Consider the following 24,634-nt stretch of genomic DNA (forward strand, 5'->3'; position numbering starts at 1 on the left):
TACCAGCAAGGGATGGGAGGTCCAATTGTTCCATATTCTCATCAGCATTTGGTATTGTCAGTCTTTTTAATTTCAGCAATTCTGGTGAGTGAATGATGCCTCACTCTGACTTTAATTTGCATTTCCCTCATGATTAATAATGTCATTCACTTTATGTTCTTGTTAGACATTTTATATCTCCTGTCCTGAAGTGTCTGTTCAAATCATTTGCCTATTTTTTGAATTGGTGGTGTGTCTTTTTATTATTCATTTATAGGAGTTCTTCATATATTGTGAGTACAATTCTTTGTTAGATACGTGTATTGCAAATATTTTCTCCCAGACTTGGCTTGTTTTTCCTTTCTTAATGGTGACTTTGGATGGGTAGTTTTTAATTTGGTGACATCTCACTTACCAAGTTTTTCTTTTATGATCCATATTTTTTGTGTCCTGTATAACAAATTACTGCCTACTCTCAGTTTGCAAAGATACTGTCTTATGTTTTCTTCTAGAAGCTTTATACTTTTAGTCTTAATTTCTAGATTTGTGATCCAACTTGAATTATTTTTTGTGGATGTTGTGTAGCAGAAGTGGCAACTTCTTTCTTTCTTTTTTACCTCTTTTTCAATCTTTTTACAACTCATTCTATTTCTGCCCATTTCTCACATTTCTACTCATAGTCCGAGGGAGTGGGCAGTGGTGAGCCTTGGGTGGCTGTCACCCAAACACAGGAAGTGCCAGAAACTAACCTATGAGATGTGGATGCTGGCGCCAGCGGGATCCCCACAGTTCACGGAGAGAATAAGAGCCCCTGAGATGTGGGCAGTAGAAATAACATCATTCCCTTCATCCTCACAGCCTGGAACACCCTGGTTAAAATATAATATTGACTCAAAATTTGTGCCTAGGTACAGTTGGGGTGGGGATCCATGGATTCACCCAACCTCTATTAAAAATATGGGAAAAAGTTTAAAAATAAAAAATAACAGGCCAGGCACAGTGGCTCATGCCTATAATCCCAGCATTTGGGGAAGCCAAGGAGGGCAGATCACCTGAGGTCGGGGGTTCGAGACCAGTCTCACCAACATGGCGATACCCTGTCTCTACCAAAAATACAAAAAATTAGCTGGGCGTGATGGCAGACGACTGTAATCCCAGGAGGCTGAGGCAGGAAAATCAGTTGAACCCAGGAGGTGGAGGTTGCAGTAGCCAATATCACTTCACTGCATTCCAGCCTGGGTGATAGAGTAAACTCCGTCTCAAAAAATAAATAAATAAAATGACAATAGAAAAATTAAAAATAACTAAATGAAAAATACAATTTAACAACTATTTACAGAGCATTTACATTGTATTAGGTATTGTAATCTAGAGATGATTTAAAATATACTGGTGGATGTGCGTAAGTTATACACAAATAAAACTATGCCATTTTATATAAGGAACTTGAGCATCCAGGACGGAGGGTGGTGGGCATTCCTGAAACCAATCCCTTGTAGAAACTAAAGGAGGCCTGCACAGTATTTGATTTCCTCTAGACCTTTTTCTGACTCGGATGTATCATAATATAAAAGTGAGATAGCTCTTTTTTGAATCAAAGTATGGTATTCACAAATCAATACAACTGATTCTTCATACTGACTTATTTTACTTTTCCCCTATTTAAATGCCCTTTATTGCTCCTTTATTTTCCAAAACATAAACTCCAGATTCCTTAGTACGGGGTGTCAGTTCCTCCAGAATTCACTCCAACTTCTTTCTCCAGAATCAGCTCCCAAACCCTCTCTCCCACACTCTGCAATTCAACCATATGGTTCTGAAAGCCCCCGACCAACCCGCTTTCCAGTCTTCATAGCTTTCACATGTCGCTCCTCCTCAGTGTACCTGTATGTGCTGGGCTCCCTCATGACTTCTCCACTCTTAGTTTGGAGAAACAAGTTGACACAGGACTGCACTGAATGATAAATTTTCTAATACAAAGAAAATCTTTTTATCTTTGAACATGTCTGCAAGTATCAAAGAGGGCTCCCTCCTTTCCTGTGAAAAGGCATCACTCATGTCTTCCTTCAAAAAAATGGAGACTTCAACTCTATGTTTTACAGCATCAAAGTCAAGTCCTGGCTGAGCAACCATTTGCAGGATTACTCGGTTAACGTCTGTCATTCCCATTATAAGTAAACTCCATAAGGACACGGAACATGTGTGTTTTTCATCATCATACTCCCCCTGGGCTTGGCATGTAATAGTTACTCATCAAACATTTGCCAAATATTAATGAAGAATGAATGAATCAATCAATGAATGAAATGGGCTTGAATCCCCCAAAATTGTTGAGAACTATAGTTACCAATTTGGAAGCTTCTGTAAACCTCGTTTAAATCAGGGTAGGCCATCAGGTTAACCCTGCTGAACAACGCTTCCAGATGTGACCAGCCAAACGTCTTCTCCAGTTCACTGAGTACACAGTACATCACTCTTGCCACTGGGACCAGGTTTCTAAAAGCTTCTTGAAAATGCTTAAAAATATTAAATGGAGGATTATGTAGTTAGAGATTTGTGGGTTATAAAATACTTGTAGGTTGGAGATTGAACATCTGTTCTCTTGTGAAATGTTAGAATTTTGCATATATTTGGATGACTTCTTAAATGTCCTCTGCCATAAAAATACACTCTAATTTTTTGAACCTGACTCTCTGACATTGTTGTACACTTGAGAGGAGAGATGTGGGTTCAAAGTCGAATGTTGTGTGGGGCTTTAGAGCCTGGCCAGGTTACTTCAGGAGTGGCCTTAAGTCGTGAGAGGCCATGCTTTTGTGTGGATAATAACCATTACTAGGATTGTCCTGGCCTGACTTGCTCCAGGAAACCAATCAACCAGCCCCCTACGGTGACTCCTGGCCAAAGGGCACAGAAAATTCACAAAGACAAGAAGAAGTCTTGTCCTCAGTATCCCTAACAGTATCCACTGCTAACATTTACCTGCATTCTGGGGCTCTAGAAATGTCCAGAGATCAGACAATGATTTGGAGAGACAGTAGCAAACATCCACTTCCAAATGTATCCTAACATGACACACCTTCCCTGTGAGTTTCAAAAACCTCAGGCTCAAGTGTTTCAACTAAATAGGTTTTGTAATGAAATGCTGCCGAGCTCACTTACGTACTTTAATTTTGGCTACCATTAGATTGTACACGTTACCTAGAACAGCATTCTCATTCTCTGTTCTGCCCCACCTCCCTCACCATGCCCCTCCCCAACATTTACTACAGAAGAACGGATGTTTTCTGTGATGCCTGCTTCTCCTGTCACCTCCTAACTTACAGGATGGTGAAGGTCCCCACTCACAGGAGGCCCTTCAGCCTGTTCATTGCATCTTGAAGTTTGGCATAATTGAGTGTGGACCTGGTTTACCATCATTTGGAAATTCTTACTTACCTCATACATCTGCTCAGAGATGAAGGAGCGGTCTCGGAGGCCCATAAGGAAAGGAAATGGCCTCGTTATTGCACTTGCAATCTCCACCTTGTGTTCCCTGAAGAACCTGAAAATGGGCTCAGGGAAAACCTGCTCCTGCAGGTTCTGACCCTCCACGTTCTGGATTTCTGTGACCATCCTAAGAAACAAAGATACAATGTGGAAATAGACACTGAGTTTCCGAGAGGTTTGTGGCGGTTAGAAGATTGTAGACATGAAGGACGGTCAATGGAGAATCAACATGTGTCAAATAGGCATTCTTGTGGGGAGACCAGAATAAATGGAATTTATTTATTTTGGAAAAAAGGTAGAAAAGAGGAATGGCCTGTACATAGAAGTAAAAAGGCTCACACTGTTCCAATCAAACTATTATAAAGAGACCTTCACCTGAACTCTCTAGGGAAAATATGCAATTAAAAGATGTTAAAATCTTTGTAGGAATTGACATGATACTGTGGTAATTAATTTTGTGTGCCAACTTGGAGGGTGTTTTTGGATAAGATTATTTAAATTGGTGAATTTGGAGTAGGGCAGATTGCCTTCCATAATGCAGATGGGGCTTGCCCAACCAATCGAAGGCCTAAATAGAACAAAAAGACAAGTGTCCCCAAGAAAGAAAGAATCTTCTAGCAGACTGGATTCAGACTGGAACTGCACCATTAGCTCTCCTAGGTCTCCAACCAGCAAGCCCACACTACAGATTTTGGACTTGCCAGCCTTCATAGCTGCAAGAGCCAATTCCTTATAGCAAATCTCTTTCTCTATATACACACATCGATTGGTTCTGTTTCTCTGGAGAACTTTAACTTATAGAGAAAGAAATAAAAAGCTGGCTATTACAGAACCAAATGCAAGTCTTCCTAGTTAACAACAAAGAGAGGAAATCTCAGGAGACGTAAAGGAGATGTACCTCCTCCTCCTGTAACTGCAGAGGGAGGGTGGCATTCTGCATCATAAAATTGGTTCAAAGACTCTCATCTGGCAAGGTTTGATTAAGAACAGTCACAAGAAAATCATTCTTTCTCTGGTCCAACACAGCGACTTGTGTGAATATGCAAAACTAGGACACACTGATCTGTCTAAACTTGCCTACAGAGGTGATATATGGAGACCTCTGGATTTCAGACTTTAAGGCTATGCCTGGGAAATTAATTTTTAAACTCACAAAAGTTTGTAGTTCTGATTCTATTTTTTTTTTTTTTGAGACAGAGTCTTTTTCTGTCACCCAGAGTGAGTGCAGTGGCCTGATTCTTGACTCACTGCAACCTCCGCCTCCCTGGTTCAAGCGATGTTTCTGCCTCAGCCTCCTGAGTAGCTGGGACTACAGGTGTGCACCACCACACTCAGCTAATTTTTGTATTTTTTAAATAGAGACAGGGTTTCATATTGGCCAGGTTTCATATTGGCCAGGTTTCATATTGGCCAGGCTGGTCTTGAACTCCTGACCTCATGATTTGCCCACCTTGGCAAAAAAAAAAGTGCTGGGATTACAGGCGTGAGCTACCGTGCCTGGCCTGTAATTCTGATTCTTACTTGCTGAATTGTTCCCTTGCTAATAGACCTTAATAATTTTATTTATATTTCTAAATGGTATGAAGACTTACAGGATTTTTTTTTATCCCACCATAAAAGGGTCATTGGGACTTCCCATTCCTCAAATATTCAATCAGGATAGAATAGAGAATCGTTAAGATTTTCCATTCCCCAAACATGCATCATTTATCTATTCAATTCTTTTAAAAAAGAAAAAGACTTCTGGTTTAAAATGGTTGATTAATGGCAACTGTTTTTCTCCTCTCTCACTAGAGTATCTCCTAAAATGATAGTAAAGGAATTAAAGTCACAATGACAAAGAGAAAGGAATTAGATGAGAAATTTAAACCTAAGTATGAAAGAGAAAAAGTGGTGAGAGGGGTGCTTATCACTATCACAGGTGGAGGAAGCTTCCTGAGGTTAGAAAAGGATCCAGCGTGTCCTGCAGCCTCCGAGAGATGCAGTGGTAGTTGAGAAGGAAATGCAGAGATGAAAATCAAGAGATTGTTCAAAAGGCAAAATTAAAAACAGTTTGCTCTACAACACAGAACACCCAAACTCAGGCAGAAGACTGGAGGTTTCTTTTCTTTTCTTTCTTTTTTTTTTTTTTGAGATGGAGTCTCTCTCTGTAGCCCAGGCTGGTGTGCAGTGGCGTGATATCAGCTCACTGCACCCTCCACCTCCTGGGTCCCAGTTCAAGCAATTCTCCTACCTCAGCCACCCAAGTACCTGGGATTACAGGCACAAGCCACCATGCCCAGCTAATTTTTTTGTTTGATTTTGTTTGTTTGTTTGTTTGTATTTTTTAGTAGAGACGGGGTTTCACCATGGTGGCCAGACTGGTCTTGAACTCCTGACCTTGTGATCCGCCTGCCTCAGCCTCCCAAAGTGCTGGGATTACAGGCGTGAGCCTGGAGGTTTCTTCTTAAGAAAAATATAGATGACTCAGAGAAAAGGCTTTCACCTTCAGGCATTCGGTATTCCCTCAGTGAAGCCCACAAGTTTGCAAGTCCATCCCATTAAATGGAGTTCCAGGTTTGTTTTTCAGCATCTTGCTGGTAAGCATGAACAGACTACAACAGACCACAAGCATTTGTGGAAACCTACAACATCAAGGAGTAAAACCAAGATAAGCAAAAGGCAAAAAATTACCCTAGCAGAAATAGAGATGTTTCAGGGAACAAAAAAGAATTTCTGAAAAACAAATATTATCTGCTAGGTATGGTGGCTCACACCTGTAGTCCCAGCACTTTGGGAGGCGAAGGTGGGAAGATCAGAAGGTCAGGAGTTCAAGACCAGCCTGACCAACATGGTGAAACCCCACTTTTTGTAAAAATACAAAAATTAGCTGGGCGTGGTGGTGGGCACCTGTAATCCCAGCTACTCAGGAGGCTGAGGCAGGAGAATCACTTGAACCCGGGAGGTGGAGGCTGCAGTAAGTGGTGTCACCAGGGTAAAACTATTCTCATATAATATATTACTTTGGAGCACCACTCCACTCCAGCCTGGGTGACAGAGCGAGACTCCATCTCAAAAAAAAAAAAAATACATATATATATATATAGTAATATAGAAAGAGAATATATTGTACCAAAAATGCCATGCAGAAAAGAAACAACCAGAAAATAACACAGAGACCTTGAAAATTAAAAATGATTGTGAAATTTTAAAAAACTGAACCAAAATTGTTATAACATAAAGGGGGAAGAATTTCCCCCTTTATGCATATATGGGGAAAAACCCTAAAGGTAAAAACAAGTAAATTTGAAATGCTAAATGTCTAAAATAATTATGCAAGCTTATAAACCTAGAGGCAAAAGGAAACTACTGAAAAATGTACGCCCATCCAATTCTTGAGAATGGGGCAAAAATAATTAAAATTAAAATTGAAAAATGTACACCCTGTTTAATTATTCATGTATGAGGGCACAATCAATACTTAGATATACAAGGACTCAAAAAACATTTTGTTCATTCACCCTCTGTGTTGGTGACACATTTTTCAATGTTCTTTTCTTCTGGGCCAAGGTAAGATTCTGTCTCCCTTGGAGCAATGGTCATTACTCTGGCAGAAAAGCTCAGAGCCAGCACCTGGGTAGGCATGCTCTCTGTTCCTCTACCACAGTGACTGTCATTTCAGATGGGTGGCTGCTCCTCAGCCAGAGACAGAGTCCAGGATGAGGGTCCTCTGAGCAGAGGCCTGGTGACCCATTGAGATTTGGGAGTTGTTTGTTCCTATAGAGCACCCTGCTCCATTTTTACTGACACTGTGTGGGACAAATTATGTGATGATGTACTAGAGCAACAGAATCAAGAAATCAGTATCAGTAAAGCCTTATTGTAAAGGAACTGGAAGCATCAGTAAAACCAGTTAAAATACTGATGTCTAAAAATTGTCAATTATCTTAGAACAGTAATTCTCAAAGTGGGGTTTAGGGACCCCTTAGGATTTGTAAGACTCTTTCAGGTGTCGCCAAGGTATAACTATTCTCAGAATAATGTATTATTTTCCATTTTTTTCTCTCATTCTTTCATGAATATACCGCGGAATTTTCCAGAGGCTAAATGGTCTGTGATGTCACAACAGATTGAATACAGAAGCAGATAGGAGAGCCCAGCTGCCTTCTACTGGTATTTAAAGGATGTGTAAACATGTAAAGCAATGCTAATCTTCTGGCTAATTTATTTCTATTTTGAAAAGTTTTATTACTTTTCATAAAAATACATCACTTCTTTTCATAGATAATAAATTCACTACTGTTATTTCTAAATGAATAAATATTTTTAAGTGTTCAAAGTTTTAATTTCTAATATGATAAACAGCAATAGATATAACCCAATAAACAAAAGCCAACTCTTTGGGGTTCTTGATAATTTTTAAGAAAATAAAAATACCCTGAATCTAAATATTTGAGAAGTACTGTTATAAAAAGAGAGAACATATACTGCATATAATAACATTATAGTAATTTTGATCTTAAACTTTAGATCCTATTTTAAAGTTTTTCTTAAGTGAGGACAAGTTAAAAATTGAGTTAAATAACTTATCTCAAATAAAAATTCAAATGATATAGTTATAAAGTTGATGCTCTCAATTAGAGAAATATACATTAAATAATTAATTAGAAACCCAAGTGTAACAAATAGTCAGAATGAGGCTATAAACTTTACAAAATAATGAGAAAGAAAAACACACTTTTTTTTTTTTTTTTTTTTTTTGAGACGGAGTTTCGCTCGTTACCCATGCTGGAGTGCAATGGCGCGATCTCGGCTCACTGCAACCTCCGCCTCCTGGGTTCAGGCAATTCTCCTGCCTCAGCCTCCTGAGTAGCTGGGATTACAGGCACGCGCCACCATGCCCAGCTAGTTTTTTGTATTAGTAGAGACGGGGTTTCACCATGTTGACCAGGATGGTCTCGATCTCTTGACCTCGTGATCCACCCGCCTCGGCCTCCCAAAGTGCTGGGATTACAGGCTTGAGCCACCGCGCCCGGCCGGAAAACACACTTTTTTTTTTATAGAAAATAAAGAGGCATAAAATAAAAAATAAAAAAATTCATAAGCAACAAGATATTTAAAACAGATTAAGTTATCATCTTAAAGTATAAATAGTAAAAATGGAATCTAACTACAAGAGACACAACAAAGATAAAGTAACATTAAAAATGTTAACAGTCAAAAGATGGGTAAGTTTCATTAAGCAAATACAAATGAGAAAGAAGGTAAAATTCTCAATACTCACATTTAAAAAGCAAGATTAAAGATGACTAATGAAAAAATATTTCAGCATGGTTGTTGGATTTTACTTCCAATTCTTAGCTTCTCAAGTAGATAAAAAAAGAACAAAAATACACAAAATGTAAGTTTTAAAAATCAGCAAAATTGATTTTTTAATAACTGTGTTAAATACATAAGAACATGCCATGTATTTGGCCCTGAAGTAATTTCAATAAATAATAGTGAAGAGAAATTGAACAGGTGACTTGCTCTGGCTCTAAGATAATACTATAATAAAACCAAAATTAAAAACAGAAAGAAAGTTTGTCTTAAGAAAAAAGTCTAAACTTACAAAAATGTAAAAGTTCACTAAACCTCTGGTTTTAGCTTCAACACACAAAGACATTGGAAAGTCATTGCTCCCGTCCTCACAACAGCAACAAAAACCCAGCTGAACAAACTATAAATTAACTACTTTCCTTCTCTCTCTCAAAGAACGGAAGTCACAAGGCAAACTGCCATCCTAAAATCTGGAGACACAGGCAAATCCAGAGAATCAACCAAGATCAGCCACCTGGGGCAGAAGGCACTGGAGTCCTAGGCTGCGAGGAACACAGAAATGGTGTTTGATGAACTGCTGGAGGCTGAGTGTAGAGCAGCATGAGCATGAGAAACTCCTGGGGGCATCATCTCAGGGCAGGCCCCCAACCTTTTGTGGATTTTACCTCTAGAAACCCCAAGAAAAATCTCTTCAGGAAAAATGTGGCACATATACACCATGAAATATTATGCAGCCATTAAAAACGAGGAGTTCGCGTCCTTTGTAGGGACATGGATGAACCTGGAAACCATCATTCTCAGCAAACTGACACAAGAACACAAAATCAAACACCACATGTTCTCACTCATAGGCGGGTGTTGAACAAGGAGAACACATGGACACAGTGAGGGGAGCACTATACACGGGGGTCTGTTGTGGGGGAGTGGGGGGGACAGCGGGGGGGTGGGGAGTTGGGGAGGGATAGCATGGGGAGAAATGCCAGATATGGGTGAAGGGGAGGAAGGCAGCAAATCACACTGCCACGTATGCACCTATGCAACAACCTTGCATGTTTTTCACATGTACCCCAAAACCTAAAATGCAATAAAAAATAAAATAAAATAAAAATAAAAAAATAAATAAAAATAAAAAAAAGAATTTTTACAATTTAAAAAAAAAAAAAAGAAAAATCTCTTCATCCTTCTGGCAGGAGGAGGGAAAAGAAAAGTTTTTTAAAAAGCCAAAGCATTCCCCATAACAAAGGCCCACTCTCCAGGGAAAATGCTTTAACCATTCTAGGGGAAGGGCTGCTACCAAAATCTACCCTTCTGGCCATCCTGTCACTTCTAAAAAGTGTGGAGGGAAAAATTATTTTAAAAGTAACAGTCCAGGGGTGCAGTTGCATTAAAAGATCGGGATGTAATCATAAGATTATAGACCACTTCCACTCTGACACCTTACCATCTCATCAACAGGGTTCCTGTATAATAAGAGCAGATTACAGCTGGAAGGGCTACGAGAAATAGGCTATTTAAAAAGGAGTTCTCAGAGAAACCCAAAGAAAGCAGGGGAAAGAAAAACAAGAAAGTTGACCTGGCACGGTGGCTCACGCCTGTAATCCCAGCACTTTGGGAGGCCGAGGTGGGCGGCTCATGAGGTCAGGAGTTCGAGATCAGCCTGGCCAACATGGTGAAACCCCATCTCCACTAAAAATACAAAAAATTAGCTAGATGTGGTGTGGGCACCTGTATCCCAGCTACTTCGGGAGTCTGAGGCAGGAGAATCGCCTGAACCTGTGAGGCAGAGGTTGCACCATTACACTCCAGCCCAGGCAACAGTGTGAGACTCCGTCTCAAAAAAAAAAAAAAAAAAAAGAGGAATTTGACATCTCTGCCACCTACTTGCTAGAACAAACATTAGATATGGCCCATTTCCAACCCAGATTAATATGAAACCTCACATTGAATGCTTATTTTTTCCTATTACCTGACTCATCATATCTGACTTAAAAAAAATTTATAAGACATGCCAAAAGGCAAGGTAACACAGTGTGAAGAGACAAAGTAATCATCAAAACCAGACTCAGACATGATGGATTTTCCAATTTTTAGATAGAAATTTAAAACAACTATGGTTAATTAATATGTTAAGGGCTCTAAAGAAAAAGGCAGACAATACGCAAGAACAGGTGGCTCAGTGAGCAGAAAGATGACAACTCAAAGACATAATGAAAAAGGAAATGCTAGAAATAAAAAGCAACGTAACAGAAATTAAGAATGCCTTTGATGGGTTCGTCAGTAGCCTGGGCATGGCCAAGGAAAAAATCATTGAGTTGAAGATGTGTCAAAAGAAACTTCTCAAATTGAAAAGCAAAGACAAAAAAATGGGACAAACAAAACAGAACCCAATATCCAAGGTTGCTGGAATAATTTCAGAAAGTGTGACAAATAGGTAACTGGAATATGAGAGAAGAAAGAGAAAATAGAGCAGAAGAAATATTCCAGTAGTAATAGCCAAGAATTTTCCAAAATTAATGACAGACAACAAACCACAGATTCAGGAAGCTCATCAAACACCAAGCTGCATAAATATCAGGGGATCTAGACTTAGACATATTGAAACTCCCTTTGCAAAAATTAATATGACAGTGAGAGAAACCAAAATTAACTGACTCCATTTTGCTTCTAACCTCACAAGCCGTCCTTGCTCATTTCCAGGTGTATGCCAAGCTAACAATGAGAGGAATTTAGTTTATAGTTTAACTTTAAAACAAAGATTATAACAATCCCTTCCCAAAAGTTACCCCCTCCTTGCTCTGTGATCAAAACCACTTTGGTAAAACTAACAAATGATAAAAGGATCAATTCTCCAAGAAGTCATGCAATCCTTAATGTGTATGCAACTAACCAACTAATGGCAAAACATATGAGACAAAAACAGATAGAACTATAAAGCGAAATAGACAAATTCACTACTATTGTTGAAGACTTCAACACTTCTTTTTTATTAATTGATATATCACATAGGCAGAATATCAGTACCGATATAGTTGACCTGAACAGCAATAGCCATCAACTTGATCTAACTGACATTTATATGAAACTCCATTTAACAATAGCAGAATGCATGTACTTTTTAAGCTCACATAGAATATTTGCCAAGATGTACCAGATTTTGGGCCATAAAACATACCTTAACAAATTTAAAAGAATAGAAATCATAAAAGTTTGTTCTCAGACCATAAACTAGAAATCAGTAACAGAAAAATAGCTGGAAAATTCCAAAATATTTCCAGATTAACCAACATAGTTCTAGGGTCAAATAAGAAGTCTCAAAAGAAATTTTAAAATATTTTGAACTAAATGAAAAGGAAAATAACATTAAAATGAATGAGATGCAACAAAAGCAGCACTTAGAAGGAAATGCATAGTATTAAATGCACAGAATAGAAAAGAAGAGGCTGAGCTTGATGGCTCACGCCTGTAATCCCAGCACTTTGGAAGACCAAAGCGGGCGGATCATGAGGTCAATAGATCGAGACCATCCTGGCCAAGATGGTGAAACCTCATTTCTACTAAAAATGCAACAACAACAACAAAAATTAGCTGAGTGTGGTGGTGGGTGCCTGTAATCCCAGCTACTCGGGAGGCTGAGGCAGGACAGTCGCTTGAACCTGGGAGGCGGAGGTTGCAGTGAGCCGAGATTGTGCCACTGCACTCCAGCATGGTGACAAAGTGAGACTCCATCTCAAAAAAAAAAAAAAGAAAAGAAAGAAAAGAATAAAGATCTAAATCAAAAGTTTTCATCTGAGGAAAGTAGAGAAATAAAAGAGCAATTTAAGCCTCTGATGCGAGCAGAAAATAAATAATAAAAATTAAAGTGGAAATTAATGAAACTGAAGCAGGAAAACATTAGAGAAACTCAATGAAACCAAAAGCTGATTCTTTGAAAAGGCTGATAAAATTAATAAACCTCTAGCCAGGCTAACAGAGAAAAAAATAGAGAAGACAGAAATTATCAGAATGAAAGACGGGTCATCACTGTGATTTCCATCAACAATGAAAAGGTAATAAAGGAAAACTATGGACTCTACACCTACAAATTTGGTAACAGATGAAATGAACAAATTCTTTAAAAGGCAAAATAACTAAAACTTGCACAAGAGATAGATTGTCTGAATAGGCCTATATCTATTAAAGAAATCCAAATCAATAATTAATAGCCCTCCAGAAAGGCAAGTCCTAGACCCAGATGGTATTACTAGCTAATCCTACCAGACATTTAGAGAAGAAATGACATCATTCTCCCCAATTTCTTCCAAAAATAAAAGCAGAGGCAACACGTCTTAACTCATTCTCTGAGGTCAGCATTACCCCATTGTCACCTCTTGGTGCTATCTTTTTCCTGCTTGGTGACCATAGGCTGGCTGGACTTTGAGTTCTACTGGCTCATCTTCCCTTTGCTAGAGAGCAAGTGAAAGAGAGATGACTGGGATGCCTGCCTGGGAGTGGTGGCCCTGGGCACTGAAAGCCAGCCTGGTGCCACCACTGCTGCTGGTGGCAGCAAAAACTGTTGCTTTCTTGGGGCTGTACCAGTGCCAGAAGTAGCCTTGGCACAGAGTCCCAATTAGACAAGTTTCCATACACTTTTACATTTCATACATTGTTTTCATTTTTATCAAGAATGTCAATCAAGTCATCCCTTGGTATCTGGGGGGAATGGGTTCCAGGACCCTCTATGGATACCAAAATCCATGAATGCTCAAGTCCCTGATATAAAAGGTGTAGTATTGGCATGGAACCTATGCACATCCTCCTGTATATTTTAAATCATCTCTAGATTACTTAAAATACCTAATACAATGTAAATGCCAAATAGACTGTATTTTAGATTTTTATGTTACTTTTTATTGTTATTAATGTTTTTAATTTTTAAAAAATATTTTGCATTCATGGTTGGTTAGATTCATGGATATAGAATCCACAGATAAGAAAGAATGACTGTATTGACATACTTGTTTTATTTATTTATTTTTTCAGACAGAGTTTTGTTTTTGTTGCCGAGGCTGGAGTGCAGTGGTGCAATCTCGGCTCACCGCAACCTTTGCCTCCCTGGTTCAAGCGATTGTCCTGCCTCACAGCCTCCTGAGTAGCTGGGATTACAGGCATGTGCCACCATGCCTGGCTAATTTTGTATTTTTAGTTTTCTCCATGTTGGCCAGGCTGGTCTTGTCTTATATTTTTTAATGATTATTTCCAGTCTTCTCTGACCAGATATGTAAAACATACCAGAACAGAAAAATAAAAATAGCAGAAGCAGCACTCCCTCTCTACCTGCTGGCATTTTTTCTTGGGTCTCATCTGCTTTTACTTCCTCCTACCAAGTATGCGGAGATCCTGAACTGATTCTAGGGCTAAGAGCCACATAAATGGGCTCAGAGCAGAACTGGTCCCCAGCTACACAGCCTGGAATGTGTGACAACAGACAGGTATTTGGATTTTAATTCTTCTAAAAAGATCTTTTTTAGACAGAGTTGTCTTTTGGGGTAGGGATAAAGGAGGCCTGGGGGAGAGGAGAGGGTTCAGAGATCACGGGTAATCATCCAATCCTACAGCAAAGCCTCAGAAGGCGCATGATGTTCAAACAGCTCCAGTCCAGCCATTCACAGATGTAAGGAAATAGGAAGACCACATGAGTCAGAGCACCCTTGAGTTTCTCCAACAGCCAATCCCTGCAATTTAAAAAATCTGATTGCTTTGTTATTTATTTGTAACCTCATTCTATTGTATAACTGTAGAGTGAAGCTGGGTAGACATTAAGTAACAAGTGTGAATGGGAACCCTACCAGAGCTGAAGGCCAGACAGGAAAGGAGATGATGACCCACCTGAAGTTGAGATCGCTGCCTCCACTTGCCATCTGCCTCTGCTGGCCCCGCTGGGCCATGAACTCAGCCTAGGATCACACCCGATTTGATTTTCACTGCCGCTGTCCCTTCCTGCAGCTCTGAGGTGAAACTGCCAGCTGCCCCTTGTGGCTGGGCCAAAGAAGAGAAGAAAAGTGAAACTGTCTAACCACCTGACCTGGGTGCGCCAGCTCTACAGTCCTCTCTCCACCCAATCACCGTTAGGTATTGCAGTCAAGGGAGGAGGAGCGGAGCCAGCCCCAAGAGGCTACGGAAGATGGGGTCGTTTGTTCCTGCCAAGGAAAGAGGGTGAAAAAGTCGTTCCACTCAAGCAGATCAAAGTTGTCTTGAGGTAAGGTGGCATCATGAGGAGGAAGCAAACTCCACGTTTGTCCCTACCCCTTGCTGAGGTGGCTGAGAAGGACAAGTGAAGAGCAGGTGTTTCAAATCTTCAGTCAGGCTCCAGGGCTAGCCATGCACTTTGGTGAGCCTGGGCTGGATGAGTTAGGCCCAGTGTTTGGAGATGGCCCTAGAGAGAACTGAAATACCGTGCGTTATAAAGTGAGGGAGATGTCCTTAGCACTCCTTGAAAGCAGACAGAGGTAAGAGACAGCTCTCTCAACTCCTCCAGCCAAAGGCAAGTGCTGAGGTTGAGCAAGAAGTGCAATTCTAAGTTTTCTCAAATACATGGGTACTTTACAACTGCAGCCAGGGGTAATAGGGAAAAAAAATGAGCTTCCAGCATTTCACTGAAATCTTGAGGAAAGTGACAGCCTTTTCACTGGACAGGGAAGGGATGTGGAGCTGAGATTAGACCTTCAATGACAATATGATACTGGAGGATAGCTGTATGACATTTATGTTTGTACTCAATTTCTCACTTATACCCAACCCTCATTCTGTAAAGGATTTTAAATAATTTACAAAAACACACTGTATCAGCATAAAGTCAAGTGATAAACAAATGGGAGCAAAGAACAAATATAATAAATAAAACCTCAGGACTTGAAATCCAGGCAGAATAATGGGTCAAAGACAGAGGGCTAATGGGAGCCAGGGTGTGGGCAGAACCCAGGGCCAGCGACAGAGCAGTGGTGAAGATTGAAAAGCCAGAGGCAAAGTAATATTTTTCCAAAACATCTGCCCACGAATCCTACTTTTTCTGGCTCATTACACATATGTAAGGAAATCTGCATACAAAAGTTTGCAAAATATAGAGGGCAAGAAATTTCTACCCGCTCCCCACTTATGCTTGCTTTCTACCAAAGGAACAAACACCAATCTGGTCGGGACAGACTCCAGAACACTGATGAGGACACCTTTTCCAGTAGGCAGGCAGGGTCACTGTGACTACCAGATCTTGCACATGTCTGGTTTTCAGTCTCTCTCTCTCTCTCTCTCTCTCTCTCCCCCTCCCTCACTCCCTCTCTAGGACAAGAAAGGCTAGTAAGCTGGGCCTCTTTTGGACACAGCTGTCCCATGGGACTCCAACAAGGCCTGGCACAGATAATACCAGCTGCTCCAGCACCCCCCTCTCTCTTCTCTCTGCCTGTAGGCAGCAGGCAGGCCCAGGACACCAGTGAACTGGGCATTTTTGAAAATCTGCCAGCTTCTTTTGCTTATAAGCACAAGACCATTAGTGTTCCTCAGCTGACTGGTGGTAAGATTGGGACTTCAGAGATACTGCTGCTACTAGAAAGCCCTGCTCTGCAACGCCATGCATTAACTCAGGTAAGGACAGCCTGGAATTTCCATTCTATTTCCCATTCGTCTTGTTTTTCCCTATGCTCACTACAGAACCTCTCCTGGGTAAGGGATGCCTGGGCCAGGCATGTGTAGGACCATCAGACCATCCCTGGTTCCCAATGTCTTCCTTTACTGCCATGTGACCTGTGGGGCCAGAAGGCTCCAGCCTGCTTCCTGTCTGTCTTCCCCCATCCAGATTTAGGGCAAGTAGGTGATACTTCCCAAAGGTAAAAGAATGCTTTCATTCTACCTGAAAGATTTCTCTTCATTTCGCTAAGTATGCTAGAATCTAACACCTGGAATTCAGGAAATGAATTGTAGAGTCGTAACCACAATCCAGTGCTGTGATTTAATTTGCCAACTCACCCCTGCTTGCTCATGACTCCTAATTCCTGACTTTGAATGCTGATGGGGATGTTCACTGCTTTTATGTCCAATTATGTCAGATAATCAATCCCAGATTGATCATTTTTCCTTGAATATCTCTTGCCTATAATTCAACCTCTGCTACCCAATTTTTTTATCAGTCAGGATTTGGGAGCAAAAGTAACCCAAACCAACTCTGGCTAACTCAGGCAGAAAGTCAATTTCTTAGAACTACATTGGGTAGCTCACAGAATGTATGGGAAAGCCAGAGGACTAGGCTAAGAAAATAGGCAGTCTAGGCAGGTTATATTAACTCACTTACCCTTTGTCATAATATAGTTGAAAGGTATCTGGATCACCTGGACATCCCATAGAATGATTGATTACATTTGGTGACATCATGCTGATCAGACAGAATGAGCAAGAGCTTGGTGGCCAGCACACCTGCTGAAGAAGAATAAATTACTGACCCACAACAAGGATGAATCTCAAAAGCGTGATGTGAGGAAAAAAACCCATACACCAAAAAGTGCATTTCATGTGCTTTTACCGATAAATAACAAACTTTAATATAGACAAAACTAATCTTTAGTGATAGAAAACAGATCAGTGGTTACCTGGTGTTGGCCTTAAGGAGGGAATTATCTGCAAAGGGCACAGGAACAGAAATGGTCTATGTCTTTTTTTTTTTTTTTTTTTGAGACAGAGTCTCACTCTGTCACCCATCACTGGAGACTTGGCCTCCCGGGTTCAACCTCTGTCTCCCCGGCAGCGGGGACCACAGGTGTGTGCCACCATGCCCAATTAATTTTTTTTTTTTTTTTTTTTGAGACGGAGTTTCGCTCTTGTTACCCAGGCTGGAGTGCAATGGCGCGATCTCGGCTCACCGCAACCTCCACCTCCTGGGTTCAGGCAATTCCCCTGCCTCAGCCTCCTGAGTAACTGGGATTACAGGCATGCGCCACTATGCTCAGCTAATTTTTTTTTTTTTTGTATTTTCAGTAGAGACGGGGTTTCACCATGTTGACCAGGATGGTCTCGATCTCTTCACCTTGTGATCCACCCACCTCGGCTTCCCAAAGTGCTAGCTAAGCTACAGGCATGAGCCACTGTGCCTGGCCAATAGTTTAGAGGACTTTTCATAAGCCCCACAAGCCAATGTACATTAGGGATCTTTAAAAGGGGCATGAGAAGGGGTGTCCCTTCCAGCCAGCCAGCCAGCCCTTGAGTTGCTGCTCTGGAGTCAGCAGGCCCCAGCTCTGCCTCGGACTCCTGACTCCCACCTACCTGCCGCTCTCAGCCACTTTTCTGCCTGGAGGTCTGCCTGCCCCTGCGCAATTCCAGTTCATGTGCAGGCTCCCTTTCATTTCAATTTCTTCGTGTAATAATCTTATCCTGACAAATTCTAGGCATTTCTGGCACATTCCCTTTGTTTTTTTGTGTTGTTGAAGTTTGATAATTTCCAGCAAATTTATTCAGTTATGTAAACATCACTGCAATCCAATTTGAGAAAGTTTTCATCACCCTAAAATGTACAGAATAAGGATAAGTCATGGGAAAATCGATGCAGGTAGGGAAGCAGTTGGACGGTGGGTTCCCAGTTCCCATTGCTGCTGGGGCTGGACCCCTATGCCCCCTCCTCCCATGCCCCTCTCTCTGGGCCGATCCCAACTGGCAACATGCCCTCCCCCAAACCCCAACTGTCTTGGCCCTGGGAGCCTCACAAGTGCCCCTGAGAAAGTGGAGAGAGGCTGCAGGCACCGACCTGCCTTCAGCTTCCTGCTTGGGAAACTCCAAACAGTTTCACTTTTCTTTTCTCTGAAGACTGGCCCCTTATTGCGTGTATCAAAGCACAGACTTCCTGTTTTGCCTGCTGGCATCTCCCCGTATATCTCCCGGCCTTACAGGAGTGATCCCTGGCCCAGCCCCTGAAACCTGGAAAACGGCAGGAACAAGCAGCCCAGCGTCCAGGTGAGTTTCTGTCTTTGCTGCTTTATTCCTCGCTCTTGGTGACTACAGCTTTTATAATTAACTTCCTGGCAGCAGCTGCAGGGTGGAGTTCAACTATTTCAACTCTGAGGAGCTCTCAGAGCTCAGGCACGTGGTACTTATTAGGAGACTGTTAAAAGGAGGACCATGGAGGGAAAACTGACAGCAACTCTTTTTTTCTCCGTAGGGTCTAGCCTGTTACTGTGAATGGAACCGAGATTTGCCCTCTACCCTCCCCTCAGCTCTGATCCTACCCTGCCCGCAGTAGCGGCTCATCTGTTATCCATTGTGTAAATGACTAGAGGTCCTTGGGAAGCTGGTGGAAAAGGAAAACATGAGAGTACATTTAATTTCCTCTCCAGTGTATCATGAACGTTTTATATATTTCTTTAAACAGATTCATGATTATTTCCTTGAAATAAATTATTAGAAGTGAGAATTCAAAGGAATTCTGTAATTTGTTTCAAGGAAATAATCAAATGTTAGGGCATTTGACACTGATTACAAAATCAGCCTCCAGAACATTGGGACCTGTTTACCTTCCCACTCACAGTGTCTGGAATTATTGCCATTATTTTCTACCTTGACCAATTTGATAGACAAATATGTTATCAAACTGTCTTCATTTACACGTTGGAGTTTTTTGTTTTGTTTTGTTTTGTTTTGGGGTTTTTTTGTTTGTTTTGAGATGGAGTCTCACTCTGTTGCCCAGAGTGGAGTGCGGTGGCACCATCTCAGATCACTGCAACCTCCACCTTCCAGGTTCAAGAGATTCTCCTGCCTCAGCCTCCTGAGTAGCTGGGACTACAGGCATGTGCCCCCCCACCCAGCTAATTTTTGTATTTTTAGTAGAGACAGGATTTCACCATGTTGGCCAGGCTGGTCTCGAACTCCTGACCTCAGGTGATCCGCCTGCCTTGGCCTCCCAAAGTGCTGGGATTACAGGCATGACTCACTGTGTCCAGCCTTCATTTATACTTTCTACTAGCTAGTTAACATGCTTTTTATATATTCATTGTACATTTGGATTATTCTTTTATCACTTCCTGTTCATGTATTTTGCTTTTTTTTTCTAGTTGGATGTTTGTCTTTTGCTTATTTGTTTGCAAAATCTCTTTACATAATAAAAATCTGAACAGTCATTGATGAGATGTAGTATCTTGCATAGAGAGAAACAGGATGTTAGAGTCAGACAAGCTCTACTTTGCCACTGAATACCTTGGGTGAGTTTCTTAATCTCTCTGTGCCTCCCTTTCGTCTTTGGGACTCATGACAGATGAAGAATGAGGAAGCTTCAGACTTCCTGTTCTGAGCACTGCTGTATAATGAATTGTCCTAAAAGGAGCCCCAAGACCCCTTCCTCTTCTTAGTATATATTCATTCTGACTTTCTCTGACTCTGCACTGATCTTTGCACTATCTCCTACCCCTAGGTATATTGTGAATAGTAGATTTCTCTCCTATTTGTTCTCTGTCTTCCAAAACTTCTTCCCCACCACTGCCTCTCAATAGCATCTTTTCTGGTTTTCCAGTGCTATTGCAGATTATTCTTTTCATGATTTTTTTCTGCCAAGTTAAAAAAAAATTGGGAATGAGGAGAAAGAGACTTAGGGTGCTTCATCTCCCACTGGGATTAAATCCCTGGAAACAGTTGTTAATTACAATTTAATTTCTGTTCCAACATGAAATGAAGTTGGAAAAAATGTAATCTATGTTTGTTTTGTTCTTTTAAAAATCTCAAGTCCATTGATTGTTTTGTTAGTGATTTCCTTTTCTTGACAATTTGTCAAGAATGTCATTTGTAAATTTTCTGCCCATTATAACCTAATGATATCTTCTCATGGTCCATAAATGGCCAATCTTTAATAGATGTTGCATGGGTTTGGGAAAGGCACATGTCTGAGTTATGAAATTTTTGCATTGAACAAGACAGTTAAGTCACTTTTACTAAGTATGCTTCTCAGCCCTCATGCTTTTATTTATGCTTGGCCCATTTGTGTTGAAGATTGGGAGTGGTTTAAATGATATTCATAGAGGAAACACTCTATAAATACCAGCTACTTTTAATATCTGCCTTATGTTTACCTGCAGCCCCTTGGGATTCTGTCAATATATTTTCAGTCACTCTCAGCCTCCATTATTGCTAGGAATTGTCATTATTTCCAATACCCATGAGGCTTTTAGGCAGACATTGCCTTGCAGGCTACTAAGGATGCCTTTGGGACCAGAATGCCTACTTCAGATCTGCCCATTTAATGCAAAGAGAAGCTCCCCACACTCCTCAAGGTCTTTGCTTCTATTTTATTCGTTTGTTTGTTTGTTTTGAGATGGAATCTTGCTCTGTCACCCAGGCTGGAGTACAGTGGCACAGTCTCAGCTCATTGCAACCTCATCTCCTTGGTTCAAGCGATTCTGCTGCCTCAGCCTCCCCAATAGCTGGGACTACAGGTGCGCACCATCCATGCCCAGATAATTTTTGTATTTTTAGTGGAGATGGGGTTTCAACATATTGGCCAGGATGGTCTTGATCTCTTGACCTCATAATCTGCCCATCTCAGCCTCCCAAAGTGCTGGGATTACAGGCATGAGCACCACACCTGGCCTTTGCTTCTATTTTTTATCATACCTTTTTCTGTAGGATGTTCACCGTGACAAGAGCCATGGAAGAGGCTCTTTTTCAGCACTTCATGTACCAGAAGCTGAGGATCGCCTATGCCATACACAAGCCATTTCCCTTCTTTGAAGGTCTCCTAGACAACTCCTTCATCACTCAGAGAATGTACATGGTGAGTCCTGTTGGACCCTTCCATGGGAGCCCAGCCCCGACCAAGTACACCCAATTATTGAAGTCTCAAACCACAAACCACCAGGGCCTCTAGAGTTTGGAAGGCCCAGCCTGGGCATGTTCATTATCTCGGAAGGTGGGGGTGATTAGGAGAGAGGGTGTCTTAAGGGCTATATTGGTTTCTAGGGTGTCATAAGGACTGCTGTGACAATGACTGCAAACCAGGTGGCTGAAAACAACAGAAATATATTCTCTCAGTTGTGGAGGCCAGAAGTCCAAACCCAAGGTGTTGACAGGGTTGGTTCCTTCTAGAGGCCTTGAGGAGAATTTGATCCCTGCCTATCCCCTAGCTTCTGGTGGCTGCTGAAAAATCCCTGGTGTTCCTTGCCTTGTAGATGTGACGCATCACTCTAATCTGTTTCCATCTCTACATCACCTCTCTTTTGAGTCTTCTACCTAATCTCCTTTGAACACTTGGATTTAGGGTCACCCTGATCAAAGATGATTTTGTCTCAAGATCCTTAACTTAATTACAACTGCAAAGACACTTTTTCCAAATAAGTTCACATTCACAGATTCTAGATCCATATGTCTTGGCTGAGGCGGGCACCATTCAACTTACTACAGGCATCATCCTAATTTATAACAGCTTATATTGCTCACAGTGCATTCTGATGTGAGACAGGCAGGCACTGGGAGATATGCTATGTGAACAAAAGTGGACCCATTTTTACACAATTTGGGTTTTAAAAGCATTTATTGAGCCCTAGACTCAGGGAAGTGCCAGCAATCTCCCCCTAGTCTTAGCCTGGTGGACCCAACTCCCTCTTCAGATCACAGATGAGATAGTACTCCTCAGAGATGTCTCCTTGACCCACTCATCTCATTAAGACCGCTTAGTTATTTGGTTCCATCGCAATCTATGCTTTCCCTCCATAACACTACTCTTAATTGTAAATGGATATTTATTTGTGTTTATTGTTTAATGCCCATCTTCTCCACCTGACAGTGCCTACCCCGCCCCTCAAACATGGGCAGCTCCATGTTGGTCTTATTCAGTGCTGTGTATCTAAAGACTTGCCGATTGAGCATAGTAGGTGTTCAATGAACATTTGCCATCAATTCTCTTTTGCCACATTTCTCCTTTTGTCCATCCTCTCAGCAAGGAAAATTCTCTGGGTGACTTCCCTGTGGCTGGAATCCATTCAAGCCATCTCAAGTTTGAGAGACACACAGAGAGAGCACAGAGGCTAACATGCAATCAACAGAATTGCCTCTGTGACCATCACTAGAACCATTGCTCAAGTATCCTTCCCAGAGCCTTAAATAATCAGTTACATAGCAGCATCCTTTAATTCCACTTTCCTTTCTTAAAATTTCTCTCTTGTCTCAAATGTGCCTGAAATGTGGATTCAGAATATAGACTTACTTTAAAGAAAGCTAAATTATTTATTTTTGTCACTAGTCATCCAAATAAGTGTAAAGTTTCAAAAATAAGCATGTAAAACTGTGACTGCTCTACCTTAGAAACTGTGACTCTACATTTTATGTTAAATTTCTTCTTAAAAGAGTAAAGTAGCTTTCTTAAAACTTGGAAGATCACAAATGTATAACTTCCCATTCAATTTTGTAATCGTTGATAACAAACCTTCACTCCATTTTCTAAGGAATCTCTGGAAGCCTGTAGAAATTTGGTCCCTGTATCCAAAGTGGTGCACAACATTCTCACCCAACTGGAGAGGACTTTTAACCTGTCTCTTCTGGTGACATTGTTCAGTCAAATTAACCTGCGTGAATATCCCAATCTGGTGACGATTTACAGAAGCTTCAAACGTGGTAATGAGATTTCTCAAGTGCTTTTTGCATTTAAAAAGTTGCTATGGTAAAAGTCTGGGTCTACTTCTAGCCCTGTGGAATATGCACATTAATCCCCAGCTTTCTCTTTGGAAAGGAATAGACCCATTTTCTTTCATTGGTACGGCTGCAGGGGCAGCCCCTTGCTAAAGCTGACCCCAGCTCTCTAAGATGAATTTCTAGAGGGCATAAACATTTTTTGCATGTTCTATGAATTTGGAAAAAAATCATACAATTTGGTATACTGGACAATCTATAGGGAATGCATAAGGTGACAGAAATGCAAAGTTACAGAGACCAGGTCTGGTGGAAGGACAAGGTCAGCCAGGGAGGAAGAAAAATGAATAAGGATGGATAATAAGTATCTTTTTCTTATTGCATTTTCGCAAATACTTTATTTGATTATCTCATGTCATCTTTAAAGCAACCCTGTGAAGTCATTTTTGTCTCCATTTTACAGACAGAGAAATTAAAGCCCAGAGGTAATTTTCTCAAAATTAATTGTCTGTTGTCTGTTAAGAAGCAGAGCAAGAGTCCTGGGTCTCCCAACACCAGGGCCTGAAATTTTAACCACTAGTCTAAACAAGGACAGCTGGAAGACATACAGTAACGCTAGAGAAGGGAAGAAAGGTAGCTACAGAGAAAGGGAGGGAGTTGCAGACACAGCCACAGAAGGAGAGGGTCTGAGAAAGAGTGGAGCATGAAGCACATGGAGAAAGAAAAGAGACTGGATAAATAAAGGAGTAGGAAAAAGAACAGTGGCAGAGCTGGGAAGAAAGCAGCCAGGGTAAAAGAGCAGGCAGTGAAGTCATTTTAGGTTGGAAGAAAAACAGTGTGGACAAAGCATATGTTCACTTGCCTCAGAACAACAAGGGAAGGGCCACTGGCCCACGCTGGATTATGATATTTTCTTTAGTGGAATCACCATTGTTGACAGTTCCTCCTTTCCTCTCTGACAGTTCACCACTAAAGGGTTCCCCCCAAAGGGGCAGATAATTTCTTGAGCTAAAGGGACAGTGAAAGGGGCAAGTCCACCTACACGCAGGGGCAGCTACAGAGGGCCCACTGTCCTGGCAGGATCCTGGCAACATTAGGAGAGGCATGGCCTTAAAGGCAACGCGAAGAACATCTGAGAGGCACGGGGACCCACACACTGATGCACCCCTGACCTGGCTGAGCTTCAGTCATCTTCCACGATCTTCAACTTGATGATTTTGTTCTGGATCCCTTTCCAAAATTTGAAGTTACT

The 24,634-nt window shown here is 41.2% G+C and overlaps 2 protein-coding genes across 4 annotated transcripts in view; one reads left to right on the plus strand and one right to left on the minus strand.

Annotated features, from left to right (window-relative positions):
* The window catches only part of LOC105704694 (nuclear body protein SP140-like), an 84,100-nt gene extending 65,802 nt beyond the window's left edge, over positions 1–18,298 (minus strand). For 2 of the 3 annotated variants that reach the window (XM_064372913.1, XM_064372911.1), the window contains exons 1-5: positions 18,046–18,297; positions 17,081–17,202; positions 14,629–14,778; positions 3,415–3,592; positions 2,327–2,495 (exon numbers count right to left, since the gene is read on the minus strand). In XM_064372913.1, the coding sequence (XP_064228983.1) occupies positions 2,327–2,495; positions 3,415–3,592; positions 14,629–14,687 (406 nt within the window). In that variant the 5' untranslated portion in view covers positions 14,688–14,778; positions 17,081–17,202; positions 18,046–18,297. Of the gene's footprint in view, positions 1–2,326; positions 2,496–3,414; positions 3,593–14,628; positions 14,779–17,080; positions 17,203–18,045 lie in introns of all 3 variants that reach the window. The other variant, XM_064372912.1, reaches the window with a different exon arrangement.
* The window catches only part of SP110 (SP110 nuclear body protein), a 57,756-nt gene continuing 48,022 nt past the window's right edge, over positions 14,901–24,634 (plus strand). The window contains exons 1-6 of the mRNA XM_064372914.1: positions 14,901–14,998; positions 16,079–16,377; positions 17,098–17,259; positions 18,583–18,729; positions 21,385–21,532; positions 23,199–23,367. Coding sequence (XP_064228984.1) covers positions 17,240–17,259; positions 18,583–18,729; positions 21,385–21,532; positions 23,199–23,367 — 484 coding nt within the window. The 5' untranslated portion in view covers positions 14,901–14,998; positions 16,079–16,377; positions 17,098–17,239. The remainder of the gene's footprint in view (positions 14,999–16,078; positions 16,378–17,097; positions 17,260–18,582; positions 18,730–21,384; positions 21,533–23,198; positions 23,368–24,634) is intronic.

The sequence above is a fragment of the Aotus nancymaae genome, unplaced genomic scaffold (genome assembly GCF_030222135.1).
Source record: "Aotus nancymaae isolate 86718 unplaced genomic scaffold, 86718_ANA_hifiasm-v0.15.2.pri h1tg000008l, whole genome shotgun sequence".
Taxonomy (NCBI): domain Eukaryota; kingdom Metazoa; phylum Chordata; class Mammalia; order Primates; family Aotidae; genus Aotus; species Aotus nancymaae.